Raw genomic sequence first — 15,107 nt, forward strand, 5'->3', positions numbered from 1 at the left:
AGTTCCTAAAATTGTCAAGGTTATAGAAAAGGGCATTCTCACATATTCCTTTTGGGATTATAAGCTGGTATAATTATAACTGTAATGAAGTGGAAGCCAGTTGAATGTCCAATAGGGGGATAGTAAAATACTTCATAGCAGATTCAGATATAACCACTGAAAATCATTTTTTGAAATAATATTGGGAGTTATTGTATAATCAGAAATATATTATTTATAAATTATCAGATATAATAATTTTATATACTAAAAATTAAATTAATGACCAGAAACCAAAGAAGATATTATATCAGCTGTCATATAACAGACCTGGAGTCCCAGATAAAGGTGTGATGCTCTTTATCGTTGGGGTTCTGAAACTTTTCACCTGTAAAATAATACTGTCAATAAGCTAGTATCTCTGCTTCTTACATGATTTACATTTAAATAATTCTACAATATGACTGTCAAAATACCTCTTTTTACATATAAAAAATAAAGTTTAGAATATTATTATTCTGCTTATTCAAGATCTTTTCCTTACCCACTAAAAATTCTCTTTCATTTCAATGTTTTTAGTTTGGAATTTTAATATTTAATCTTCCTTTGTTATCAGGGTAAGTCAAACCCTAGTAATAAGGCTCTCTCGTAACAACTTTTAGGAATTTGGGGGAATAAAATTACAGAAAGTCTTCTTTTATTTAAGCCTATGAAGAAGAAATAACAAAGCACATTGCAAAACAGAAGCAAAACCTGGAAAAAGTCCATCAGAGTAAGCTTTAGTAATGAAGCTAATGATAATTTTCTAGAGCAATGCAAGTATAATTCTTAAGAATTGTGACATCAAATGGGAATGGGGAGAGAGGAGAATCCCAGGGAGCCCACAAGGGTGATGGAAACTCTAATACTTTTGATAGACAGACATAATTTTAAAAAATATATGGGATGGTCCTTAGAAGAAATGTATTATTGTAAATATCTACATATACGGTAACTAAATTTTGAATGACTTCTATGCTATGTGCAATCATATTTTATCTCATTGCATTAGAAATTATAAAAAAAAGAAAAATAGTTATGATCTTATTTAAAATGAAGAAAAGGAAAATCAAACTCAGAGTAGAAATGGAGAAAGAGAAAAAATAGTGTGAACAAGAAAAAAATTTAATGTATAAAAGTTTAATTCATTAATAAAATTAATTTAAAGAGGGAAACAAGAAATGATAAAAGAGATTCCACTACCACAGAAGATAATTAAAACTGAATGAAGTTATCCTTTGCTACATGCTAGTGTATTTTTAGTGTGGAAATAGATAACCATCTATAAAATTAAAAAATAAAAGCCCAGTTCAGCAAGAAAGCAAGCACAAGATTGATCATCCAAAAGTAAAAGAGGAGATTCCCATATACATTGAAGGTGCATTCCCAGCTGTTGATGCGACCTCTGCAGGTATTACTTTCTGTAATAGGAACCCCATCCACACTGACTCTCACAGTGTAGGAATCTTCTGGCATTGCTCTGCAAAGCAAATGGAGAACATGTAAGGAATGCAATGACCCTTTTATTTAATGTATACTATTAAGGAAAAATACTGCCCCAGACTACAAGTCACTTTTGAAAAAAAAAAAGTGTCTAAAATTCTAATTGATGTACAGCTAAATTCCATTCTATATTATTAGAATTCTAAATTATTAGAATTCCATTCTAAATTATGGAAGATCTCCATCCTGAACTCTGTACTGCAGATTCTAACATCATGGACCTCAGGCAAATGCTTATTCTAAGTGCACTGGTGCTTACTGAAAAGGACAACAAATGCAATAACAAACGTAGGAATAACCATTTAAAACAATAATACATCACCTTGGTACAGTTATGTTATGCTTTTTTTTTTTTTAAAGTTCTGATCAAATTTCTCTCTAAGAAAGCTTTTGCTGCTAAAAAACAGCCAACAAGCTTGATAAAGATGAAATCCTCTGGAAAATGTGCTGTTTTATTATTAAAAGTTGCCATTTTGGGGCACCTGGGTGGCTCAGTTGGTTAAGCGACTGCCTTCGGCTCAGGTCATGATCCTGGACTCCAGGATCGAGTCCCATATCAGGCTCCCTGCTCCGCGGGGAGTCTGCTTCTCCCTCTGACCCTCCCCCCTCTCATGCTCTCCCTCTCTCTCTCTCTCATTCTCTCTAATAAATAAAATAAAATATTTAAAAAAAAAAAGGCCTCCAAGGGCTCAAAGATACAATTTCTTAAAAAAAAAATAAATAAATAAAATAAAAGTTGCCATTTAAAATGATTAATTTTTCCCATAAGTTGTTAATAACAAACATCATTTTGGACTGATGGTAAAGAACTTGAAATGTCACTATACAAAATGATCATCTTTAATCTTAATGACTATGTCAAGATTTTGAATGAAATTAATCAAACTGGACAGGAAAGCATAATTTTGATATTTTGAGGAGCATCATTACAATTTAATAGCAGCCATTTATCTTCTGAAATAGATCAATAATGATAAGATAATAGCTCTAATAACCTGGGAGAGGATATAGAGTTTATTTTATTGTGCCAATATGTGGAAAGAACATTACAACTGAATATAATAAAGCTATAAAATAGTCTAAACATCATGAAATAAAAAACAACTGATCTTCAGAAAATATTATAATAGCCAGAGTATATAAAAAACTATATAATACTAATATGTGTATGATAAAAATGCTCTTAATAAACATACTATAAAACATACCTAGTATAGCACGTAATTTGAGTTGAATGACTTGAATCTTTTTCTACGTCACAAGAAATTGATCGGAAAGAAGAAACTAATTGCACACTGTTTCCCAACTCAGCATTATCAACTCCATAGTTAAACTGGTTTGCTTGAGCAAAACCTGGAAAAGTAAAAACACTGAATTATTATTAGAATTCTGTTTTCAAAGATCTCACAATTGTCATTCAGTATTGAATCATCAATAAATAATAAGGAATAGTACTGAAATAAGCAGTTAACCTATTTTATATTTATCCTTATGATTGTAATCCTTTTTGGAAGCTTAAAAACTCACTTTCAATTCATTTCTTCACAAAAGTAATGCTTGAGAACCTATTATTTGCCAGGCGCAGAACTGAATAGCTTATATTCCAGTGGTAGGGTGTGGAGGCTGGAGAAAATAGACTCTCCCCGCCCTCCCCATCAGATGCTATGTCTGCTGAGGATAACTACTATGAAAAAAAGGAGGCCCAATGGGATAGAAAGAGTAGATGAGGGGAACAGTATTTTATAAGGGATGGGATCTTTACCTTCAGTTCCTATAAAGGAAAATCTGAGGTGAGGACTTGTAAGCGTATGATTTATTTGAGTAGTGACCCCTTTGGGAGAAAAGAGAATAAGACCTGAGGAAAGAAAACCTGGGCTGTGAGCACAGCTGGAGCACAATCTTGCTGGAAACTCCCAAGGAAAATATGGACTGCCTCTCGGAATCAAAGAATCAAACATTTCTTCATCAAATCCTGTCCCCATTAGTTGGGGGTTCTCCAGGTGAAATAGCTTCTCCTGCACTTTCAGGCTGCACATATGCCCATATGCCATAGGGGTTCCAATGTCCCATGTCACTGCATAGGTGAAGCCCTGGGAGAGTAGACAAAGACGTGCTATGGGAACAGAAGGCAAGAGCTGCAAGCATAGCCTGAGTCACAGTCTATGGGGGACTATCTGCCATGGCTGTGGCTAGAATTAGAGGTGAGAACAAGAGACTGTGAAGCTGAATATAAAAGGCATCTCTTACAGTTGACTTCTCACACCATATGGACATGCTCATGCCCCACATTTTAAATATAATCCAGTATCAAGTCTCCAAGGTGGTAACCAGCCAAAAGCTCTGCTAAAGATTTAATACAAGAGGGTTAGTGGAACAAGATACAACTGGCTATAATGAATATTCACCATACCCCCTCTTTACCACCCATTGTAGATTTCCTTACCCTTAACCAGCACTTAAGCTGATGGAGCAACACCAGCCTTCAACCTGAGGGTCTGAGCCCTTAGCTGCTTTACCCTTGTTAGGTTATGGTTGTTATAATTACCTATTCACAGTCATCTGGACATGGAAGCCAAGAGATACCCCCAGGAATAGCCTGAATTCCAGACATATTCTTCCCTATCTCCATTAGGTAAAGCAACCCTACCTCTTCATGATCATCAGAACTGATTATCTCTGGTAGGCTACTAATTATGTTTGATGAATTCAAACTGATCAGTTAGTGATGGTAGTTTCAGTTCAGTGGGAGCCCATATAGGGATCCCTGGCAAAAGCATTCTCTCACTGGAAACTCAGACCCAAATCCAGCAGAATCTAAAACTGCAAGGACAGAAAGCACAGATGCCGTTTCCAGATCACTGGGAGTGATAATGACTGAGAGTAACCATTCACTTCCAGCTCCATGTGTTCTGTCTATCGGCAAAGAATAGCATGTATCTGCCATGGGATCAAGGCATATGGCATATGATGGAGGCCGGCATCCTATCCCACAAGATGTTCCCAAGCTGGTATCTTAGGCTTGCCTTTTATAGACCATTCCCTCTTTCTACTAGCCCACATGTTTCAGAGTGACACAGGTTTTGCGGTCATGTGCCCATAATCACAACTTTTTCACTATAAAATGTGTTCTTTGTTCTGAGGCACTATTTTATGGAGTCTCCTGGCAGTAACTCAGACTCTAGAAGCTCTCAGAAGATGGGCCTGGCAGAGGCACTATGAATGGAGAAGGCAAAAGCTGTATCTGGAGTCAGTATCTGTTCCAGCAATAATGTATCTCTGTTCTTTCAGTGAGAGAAGGGGAGTCATGCAGTCAACTTGTCCCTAAGTAAGTGTGGACTTCTTGAGGGATGGCCCCTATTGAGGGCTCAGTGTTGGTCTCTGCTACTGGCAGGCCAGCTATTCAGCAACTGCAGTGGGTAGCTTAGCCTTGGTGAAAGAAAGTCCATTGTGTTAACCCATGCACAGCCTTCACCCTGTGGCCCCTCTGCTCCTGGGCCCACTGTACAAGCATTGAGGGAGCCAAAGAGAGAAGCTCCTGGATGAGTCCTTCAATCAACCTGGTTCTTCTGTTTCCTCTGTGGGGGATCCTCTCTTGTAGGAATTAACTTGAGACATAGATCTGCATGTTTTGTGTTCATACCACCTTCACATGCCTCTTTCCAGGACTTTCTTGTTTCTCATCTCTGAACCCTATTCCTGGAATATAGGAGGCATGTGACATAAATGGTCAAGGAAACCTTCTGGAAGGAGTAAGCCAGGAGAATACCTATGGCGAGTGCATTTTAGATAGAGGGAACATGCTGTTCACAGGGCCCTGTGGTGGGAGCATGTTTCTGGATTCAAGAATTAGCAATCATGGTTGAAGAAGTATGTGTGAGGAGAGTGGTAGGAGATGAGACCAGAAATTGAGGCATTCAGATTATTTTTCTGAGTGAGGAAGCACTGGAGGCTTCACAACGGAGACATGGCATGATATGACTTACGCTTTCCAAGATTCACTAGCTGCTGTTCTGAGAGTATAGACAAGGGGCAGCAGAGAAGATGCTGTTTCAGTGATTGGCATGGGGTCAAGAGAAGATTGGAGGATAATCAGTGAAGAGAACAAATACTGGTACCTTCTGGGGGAGTTTTATTATCAAGGGAAGCAGAGACATGGGTGGTAGTTAGAAGGGGGTGTGGAGCAAGAGGAAGCCTGATGATTTTGCTCTCGCCTTTTTTCAGGTTGGTGAAATAGCCTTATGTTTGCATGCTAATGGGTGTGTGCGATTCAACAGAACCAGAGAAATGGATGATGTGAAACAGAGGAAAAAAAATTATTTTTTGATTGATGAAGATTATTTTAATCTTACTATGAATACATGAAAATTCAAAACTAGATTTGGAAGTAGTTAAATATCCATTAAGTAATTTTATACCACATAAAAGTATTTTATATTGCTGGAACAACATTCAATTTCAAAATAAACCCAAGAAATAAAACCTATGGTTAAGATTAATTGGATACTGGGGTGCCTGGGTGGCTCAGTCGTTAAGCGTCTGCCTTCGGCTCAGGTCATGATCCCAGGGTCCTGGGATCGAGCCCCCCACATTGGGCTCCTGCTCCGCGGGAGGCCTGCTTCTCCCTCTCTCACTCCCCCTGCTTGTGTTCCCTCTCTTGCTATGTCTCTCTCTCTGTGTCAAATAAATAAAATCTTTAAAAAAAAAAAAAAAGATTAATTGGATACTGTTCCATTGAGTAAATCCTATAATTAAATATTCTCCTAATAAAAATGTTTAAAAGATAATAATATTCTAATATGCAGAGTAAATCTATGAAGTTGTCAATGTTATAATATTTTCTGGAATAAAGTTAAGTTAGTAAATAAACAATTTTTGCCTTGATCACTTCAAAATCTAAAATTCCTAAATTCTGAGTTGTAAAAGTATGTGTGTTTTTAAATGTTACTTTTCTCTAAATATCGCAAGTGCTTAACATTAAAACACCACTATTGCCAAATTGATGACTAACAATATTTTGAAATTACGAAAACTTTTTCCTTTGCATCCATGTCATTAATGTAAATTTATAAGCTATTTGAATTTCAGAACTTAATTATCTACAGTGCATATTGTTCCACAGTACAATAATAAACTTAAAATTAGTAAGCCAGGAAAGATGTAGCTTTAACTCTAAATTCTATGTATATATATTGCTTATGTTAGAAAAAATAAATAAATATTAGGTATTGACTTTCAATTGTCAAGAAGTTTTGCAGTATGTTTCAGAAAAAAATCACTACTACCTTATGGGCTCACATTAAATAACCTTTAATAGTTGAAGTGGCTGAATTGTGGTGTGATTGCTTTTTAATTATTGAACATTTTCAGCATTCTAAAAAGGTCCATTAAAAACATAAGTCCTAGTTTAAGGACTTCACTGTGCCAGATGTTCATCAAATGCCAAAGCCCCTAAAACTCTAGCTCTAGTAAAGCTGCTTGTTTGGGATGGTGCTCTTTAAAGGAACCCTAACGTCCTGGATTCGAATCCCACTCTGGCATGTCCTTATTGTATGACTTTGGGCCTTCAAATTTTAGATATGAACTCTCTCATTCTTAGTTTTCTCATCAGAAAAATGACTAGGGGCACCTGGGTGGCTCAGTAGGTTGAGCGTCTGCCTTCAGCTCAGGTCATCCCAGGGTCCTGGGATAGAGTCCTTGCTCAGCAGGGAGTCTGCTTCTCTCTCTGGCACTCCCCCTGCTTGTGCTCTCTTTCACTCTCCTCTCTCAAATAAATAAATAAAATATTTAAAAAAAAAAGAAAATTACTATAATCACCTACTTATTGGATTGTTAGGAAGACAAAATGAGGATTATTATATTGCATAACATGGTGCTTGGCTCATATGTTAAGAGCTCGGTTGATATTTGCTCTTATTATCGGTCATAAAAATGCTGAAATTTAAGTTCAGTGTTAACATCCCTTTTGATAAATAACACAGAAATAAATGGGTGGCTAGGATTCGAATCCAGGTTGTAGATGTCAACCTGGTACCTGTGATAATTCGGAGAAAAACAATATTTAAAAACATACATTATAAAGCTATTAGCCATTACCATATGTAACTCCCTCCAGACCCTATGTTCTTAGCTCTTCTCCTATCCTTTATAGGTAGAAAAAGTAAGCAGAAACTCAACAAAAGGTAGGGATTTTAATAAACACCACTTCTTCCTCTAAGCTCAAACCATAACCAAACAGAACTCATCCAATATAGGCTAAAGTACAAATATAAGCATCAATTTAACATGTGAAAGATATTTGCATTGAATCTGAAGTTTTGATTCTAGGACAGCAGTTACTGCTAAAATGGAATTTTGAAAAGATACAGGAAAACACAGAAAAGCAAATTACTTGTAAACCTGCTCTTTCCTTTTGCCAACTTCTGCTTATCTTTGGTGTTCACGTTGAGTTTGAAATACACAGAAGGGCTGTTGGCAACTAACTAAAGTATGGAAAGTTTTACTTGTGGGATGGCTCAGGATGTGATACATGTATTTATTTCCCTCTTAGGCACATGTCACAAAATTGGTACGGCAACACAGATCTGTTCTTCAGCATTCCTGAGACAAATACAATTATAAAAAACAAAACCAACAAAAGATGATACTGTTTTTTGCTTAGGAGTTGTTTTAATGTCATATATATACTTAAATGTCACATACATATATTTAATGTCATATATGTATGTCATATATATTTTTTACATCATATTTATGTCATATATATATAGACCTATCTCCCAGAAGTAAAAACATGAGCCAAATCATTAAGATTTGTAAATATTCTCATTACAAATATTGCTTAAAAAAACTATAGAGATATTTCTAATTTTTTAGCTAATTCCAAAGAGTTAAAAAGCAATACAAAGGAATCATCTCTAAAAAGAATTCCAATAAAAAAGTATAATTCTAAATTAAAAATTGGGTATAAAGAAGACACCTCTGGAAGTACTCCAAAGTACAAAGATTACAGGAAGGGTTGGGTGTACCCTGGATACAGAAAAGGTTGAGGCTTCAGATGGAAATTCCTGGCATGTTGATGTATTTTTTTCTTTTGCAGAAACACTGGAGACAAGACTTGCCAGGCACACAAACCTGGTTCTTCTGATAGCAGCCTGTGCTGCTATCATGGAAAATGCTGTGTCATTGAAGCCAGCAGTTGCCATGTACCATGCAGGCTGTTTGGATTTCTCTAGTTAAAAAAATGCAGGGGTGAGAGAGTATAAACCTACTCAAAAAGTTGTAACATTAAAAACAATGAGAAAGAAAAGAACAGTGTGATGAAGGATGATTCCTAAAGAATGAAACCAAACCTATAACATAAATACAAAAAAATGATAAAAATAAAACAAAATGATAAAAATAAAGTAGCTCTTATTTATGGAACAGATAATATCTATGGGTACCTTAGATACATCATCCTTTTCAATAGTCACAATAGCCCCAACAGGTAGGAATTAATATCCCTCTTTACTGATGAGGAAGCCGAGGCTTGGGGGAGTCACCTGCCCCAGTCACAGAGTGGGAAGGGCAAGGATGGAACTGAAAACCAGTCAGACTGGACCAAAGTCCCTGTGTTTTCCATAACATTATAAAAAATGTATCATTCAACACTTCAGTTAGATAAAAACATATGCAATAGGGAAATATCTAGAAAAAAAAAGCTAAAAATAAAATACTACTCCTTCCATCTTATTGATTTTTTTTTAAGTAAAGGGAACTATTAGAAAGACAATTGAGAAATACAGGTATAAAGTTAGAAACACTCCAGAACTAATAATCAAAATGATAACACTCCTCATTAAATCAGTCCTCTTAGATGGAGACACAATCATTTCCATGATCGTGGAAATAAAGTGCTCAAAACACTTTAACTTGGGGATCGTAATTGTAAAATTATGGCTTTGGCTCCTGACGCATAGCCTTTAAAACAAAGTGACACAGTAGCAAATTTTTGCCTGTAAAAGTGAATATGGTTATGTTGGAAAAGGCCAAAAGTCACGTGGATACACCAAAATACTAACAGATCTTTCCAGAGGGTGGAATCTCAGAGAACTCACTTTCTAAGTCAAACATTTCTAGAACATTTAATTTTTACATCATGACTTTTACAAAAATAAAACATTTTTTATAGTCATATGGGACCACTATTTAAGTAATCATCTGGTAGTTACAATTCCATTTAGAAAATTTTCTTGTGTGATTAATAAATTAGCTCTGCATGCAATTCTAAACATGAAGTGTGGGTCCGAGACAGCACTGATGTATTATGTGAATGTAGTTCCTCCAAATAAATTTTGTTCAAGTAGCACATTCATGTAGCTTTGGAGGTCTGGTGTGTTTTGTAAATTAATTACATTGCTCTATACACATTCTGTAAATATCATGGGCCCTGAAAACCTATATAAAATAGTATTTAGACTCAGCCTCTGAGAAAGACATATGCTAACACATTCTTAGTCACCTACAATGTGTGGTTAAGGCAAGAAGAGGGAAGACAAATCAGGTTGGGGATATGCACGTATCTGCCATTCCAATAGGATTTAACTGTTGTATGATTCTCTGTCAAGAGCATTCAGAAATTGAGACAGATAGGAACACTAGAAATTCACCACGACACCAGTGACAAGGATATATTGTGACTCAGAAAGTCCATGAAAGAGCAAAGGTTAGAGCTAAATTCATAAAGATGTTCTTCCAAAATGCCTTGAGAATAGAATGCTTTGTTTTGTATTTATAACTAAGGGCCATCTGGGTCTATGTACTTAAACTCCATGGGTCCTGGATCAGAAAGAGTTTAGGTCTCCAGGCAGAAAGAAACAGCTGAGTGGTTGTATTGTTTTGTTTTCTTTTAATCTGGGCCTTTTTCTCAAGGCTTTTAAATCTCTGTTAAAAACCTAATAGCTTTCAAGCACACTATCTTAACAGCAATTCACAATATAAGGAAACTATGGATAAAGACACTTTTAAAATAGTCTTTAACAAATACATTGCCTTTGGGTGTTTAAACAATGACAAAGACAACCAAACTTTAATCCAAAATATATTCTTCACAATTTAGAGGCATAAACCATTTTAAGTGTATCACTGAGAGATTGCATTCAGCAGAAATGTTATTTGGAAGTATTGAAAGACATTTCAATATATCTGACAGAATACTTAAATATCTTGCTCTGTCGATTCTAACTCCGAAAACCTCATTTCTCTTTTGATTTTACAGACTAAATAATAGCTTTTTGTATTTAAATATTTTTCTTTCCTATCCTTCAAAAATTCATAAGGTGAATACTATTATTTAGATTGCAAAGACCTTAGGGCTAAAAGAACCACATATTTCTATTTAATCTTAGGAAGAGTTGCTCATTAAATAAATTCACTGCTTGCCTGCTATGTTTCCTCCCAAGACCAGGCAAGGAGAAAGAGTCATACATAACCCATGCTTTGATGAAGAATTTGATAAGGACTGTGTGGCAGGAGAAGGGATCCAAAGTTTTGTTTTCAATTGCCTTTCTGCCTTCATTAACATTCTATTTCTCCATCATTCCCTCTTATTAAACATTCTACCTCCAAGGCCCCCCAAATATTATATTTCATATAAAGATAAATTAAATGTTATTAGACCCATGAAGAACAAAGCAAATAATTGCAAAGTTGGGTTAAAGACATTTCTTTCAGTTCAGTCATTATAATCCAGATCTTGGGAGTTAAATTAAGCAAGTAATTATAATAAGAATTCAGATGGTAGAGACTCTTGGGGATTTTGTTAGCTGTCAAAGGGGTAGAGTTTTACTACTCTGGGCAAATGGAGAAATAACTCTTGTGGATTTTTTTTTAAACCATAAATGTCCAAATGTGAAATAGTCTTTAAGATACCTCAACGTTGACCCCAAAAAAAAAGGCAACCGTACCTTCTCCTTTGATAGTCAGCCTTGTCGCTCCATTTATGCTGCCATATTTAGGTATTATTTCTGTGACTTTGGGAATTATTTTAGAGCCATCTGAAAGATATTAAAACACAGTAAAGGTAAAAGCGTCAAGTACTTCAATTCAAGCATCAAATTTGGTACCACATCTTAACCATGTTGTAAGAAAAACATCATGAAGGTTATAGGACTGAAAGTAAATACATCGTATTTTATTTGTGGTTCTACTACTAACCAGTGACTTGACAGGGAAATAAATCATAGCAAAGCACTACCTTAGATGCCACAAAGGGCAGGAATAATCCATGATCATTTTCATCATTCTTACCTGTCATATTATAAAACATTTATTAAACCCTTATTTTCATGTATTGCTCAACTAACTGCAGATCTATAACTACAGTGAACAGCCCACACAGCAGCAGACAATGCTGGAGAAATAAGTCATTCATTATAAAAGCACATAAGAAATGCAAAGAATAAATGAAAAGGAAGAGAATAGTCCAGGTACAAAAGCTAATGGTGTGTTTTAAGAAGAAATTGTTTTCTGTGACAGAGTAAAGACTTCAGGAAAGATAATTTCTGGGATCTTTTTAGCCTCCTGATGATAGTAACTTCTTACTCTAATGGTCACTAATTCATTCAATGAACGGTGTATGGGTCCTGGGGATATAAAAATGTGTTAACAGTCTCAACTTTCCAAAAGCTTAGATTAGACAGTATGGAGTGACAAGAGAGCACAGAGGTCATGGGTGACCAAGAAAGGGCATTTCATCCACACTGCTTGGGTCCTACTAGCTTCTTGAAAGAAGGGGTGTCCCTGCTTCATCTTGGAGGGCAAATATGAATAGCTGGATTGGACCAACTATGGGAGAGAGAAAGAGTTCCAGAAAGAGGGAGGAGCCTATGCAAAACACAGGAGTGAGCAAGCTGCTTCTCTGACAACTCAAAGATACACAGTGGCTAAAAGGGTTCATTTTCTGCTTCAGCTGTACAAATTTGGTAATTATTAGATTCAGTAACAATTCTCAAAGTAGATTGAAAAATTGAAGTGGACACGAAAAGAAGTGCTATAGAAATGACTGTTTGAAATAGATGTATGAGAAAAGGTTAAAAATTATAATCATATAGTTCATTCCTGCCCCCAAAAAGCTTAGCATGGACTTCAAATGTCTCTGTACTACGGGTCTGACTTTGCCAAGAGTTCCAAGGTTGATCCTGCTTCAGGGACATTTATAACTTCGAGCAGCCAAGAGCAGGAAACTCCAGCGAGGACTCTGGATCCTATCTCCAAGACCGTGCTGCTCTCCACCTATCTCAGGTTCATCCTCCCTTATCTCAACGGACAACTCCAATTTCTATCTTATCAGTCTCTTCTAACCCTCTCCTGGGTATTACTTTGAAGGCAGAGGGCAGCTGCCCCTTAAAGGGACTGACACCAGCCACAGACACCATTCCTGTCCTACTGGGGGACACTGTCCTCCCTTCGATGGGGGAAAGGCACCCAAGAAGAGAAGAGAGCGGACTCAGATTGTGTCCCCTACCTCCACCCCCAGCCAAGTTTCAATGTCTTTTTCAATTGAGTCACTTGTGGGTGGGGGCAGTGAGGTTCCATAATTCAAGCAGTAACTCTTACGACTTAAGAGCAATCCCTCTTCTCTTCTGTCTGTCTGTCTGTCTGTTACGCCTGCCTTGCAGGTCCCGGGTCCCAGAGAGGTCCCCAGGATCGCCATGCAGCCGCACCCGCAGCCTTGGCGCAGGGCTGGTGCCAGGCAGTCAGTCCCTCCTCTCCCGCGGCCCCGGGAGCAGGGGTTGCGTCTGCACAGACTTCTGCTCGCCTCCCTGGCGCCCCGGATAAGTTACCTGCGCGGGGGTCTGCGGCGCACAGGAGCAGCCCCCAGAGGCCCCAGGTTCCCAAGAGCCACAGGTGTCCCATCGCCGCGTCAGTCGCGCAGAGTGTGCGCGCGCCGCTCGCTCGCAGCCTCCGCCAGTGCCGGGCTCTGCTGGCCGACCGCGGCTGGCACGCGCGCCTGACTCTTCCAACGCGCGCGGGCGAACTCCGCCACCCGACGCCCGCCCCGCCCCGGGCGGGCCCGCTGCACCTCTGGGATTTGCACGCAGATACACTCCCCAGCGCTGGAGAACCGAACCGGCCCCGACCGGTCTGTGGTCATCAGATGGTCATGAGACCTCCACGCTCAAACCTGGGTGCTGACGTTTCAAGGCTGTCCCCATAAGTGTAATGACTCCACTCCTTTTCGTAAGAGGGATCAGTGGGCAAGTTTTCCGTGAATCCCGTCCCCTCCCTTTTTTAAAAATTCTAGGCCTACATACTTTCATTTGCCTGCATGCTTTGGCTATTAACTGTCCCCAGGTGGACCTGCAAGTCCATCCAATACACAAACCCCACATATTTTCCCCCTTCACATTCATATAAATTAGTGCTGTTCCCTTAATTGACAATCATACTTATAGGTATTGATTTCTCTGCCTGTCCCAAACACCACGCCCAATGCTTTAGAGACTTCAACTCACAATAATCCCCAAAGGACTGTTACTATTACTACTAATTACGATTACTATTATTATCCCGGTTGTTCCAAGCTATAGCCTGAGGCAGGAACGTTTGAGTAATTTACCCCCGGCCATATAACTAAGTGCAGAGTGAGGACTCAAGCAGTGACTCCAGAGACAGTGCTCTTACCCCCTCCATTGTCCCCAATTTAGCACACTTCTAGTGAGGGTTTGCAATGCTTACTTAGGACATCCTTATACTAAAAATTATTCGCTGTCTATTTAAAATTCACATTTAACTCAGCATCTTGTATTTACCAAATCGGACTACTCTAGTTGGGAGGGAAGAGAGTAGAAATAGAAGAGAGAACTCTAAAATAATAAAATTAGGTCCTTGCTCTTCTAGAGTTGATATCTATCTCATTGGAGGTTAATTTTTGTTGTTGTTAGATTGGTTAATTTCATTCATCTCATAATTTTCTGCAGATTGACTGCCCATGTCACCACCCTACCGAAAATAGTGCCTGCAAAGTACCACTGAACTTCTTACTCTTGGAACTCTGCAGCATGTGACACTGTTAACATCCTTCTTGAAATTCCATTCCTCTGAAGAGGCTTGGGTTTCTTCCTACCTCTCCAATCACTTCTATTTCATATTTTTCTCTTACATCTTCTTCCTGAAAATTGGTATTCCTGCAGGTTCTACTCACCCTTCCCTCCTCTATCTGGAAGTAGGTCAATTAGCAGAAAATCAGCTAGTTGAATGCCAATTTGCTGATTAACTATTTGCCAAATTTACTAAATTTAAAGACTGCAATGTTGTATTGCAATAATTAGCAACTTTATCAAGAATTATTTAGCAGCATTAACAAAAATATTCATTCCAAGTTATTAGCTGTGAAATGTGTAGAAGTATATATTTCAGTATCAAAAACCAAAATAAAATGTAATGTGGGAATAAAAATTGGAATTATTTGGTTAATTTTTATTTCTTTCTGATGCTTTCAAATCAGGATTAAATTAAGTTGGCCTAAATTAAATTTTGGATGATTTCATTAAAAAGTAATTTAAGGGCAATTTAATTCAAAATTCTGATTTTTTCAGATGCTTTTG

The 15,107-nt window shown here is 37.6% G+C and overlaps 1 protein-coding gene across 1 annotated transcript in view; it reads right to left on the bottom strand.

The window, feature by feature from the left end:
* PKHD1L1 (PKHD1 like 1) overlaps positions 1–13,628 on the bottom strand; it is a 153,491-nt gene extending 139,863 nt beyond the window's left edge. The window contains exons 1-5 of the mRNA XM_078072084.1: positions 13,344–13,628; positions 11,466–11,555; positions 2,730–2,874; positions 1,390–1,498; positions 310–367 (exon numbers count right to left, since the gene is read on the bottom strand). Coding sequence (XP_077928210.1) covers positions 310–367; positions 1,390–1,498; positions 2,730–2,874; positions 11,466–11,555; positions 13,344–13,416 — 475 coding nt within the window. The 5' untranslated portion in view covers positions 13,417–13,628. The remainder of the gene's footprint in view (positions 1–309; positions 368–1,389; positions 1,499–2,729; positions 2,875–11,465; positions 11,556–13,343) is intronic.
* Between the last annotated feature and the right edge of the window lie 1,479 nt (positions 13,629–15,107).

The sequence above is a fragment of the Halichoerus grypus genome, chromosome 5 (assembly GCF_964656455.1).
Source record: "Halichoerus grypus chromosome 5, mHalGry1.hap1.1, whole genome shotgun sequence".
Classification (NCBI taxonomy): Eukaryota; Metazoa; Chordata; class Mammalia; order Carnivora; family Phocidae; genus Halichoerus; species Halichoerus grypus.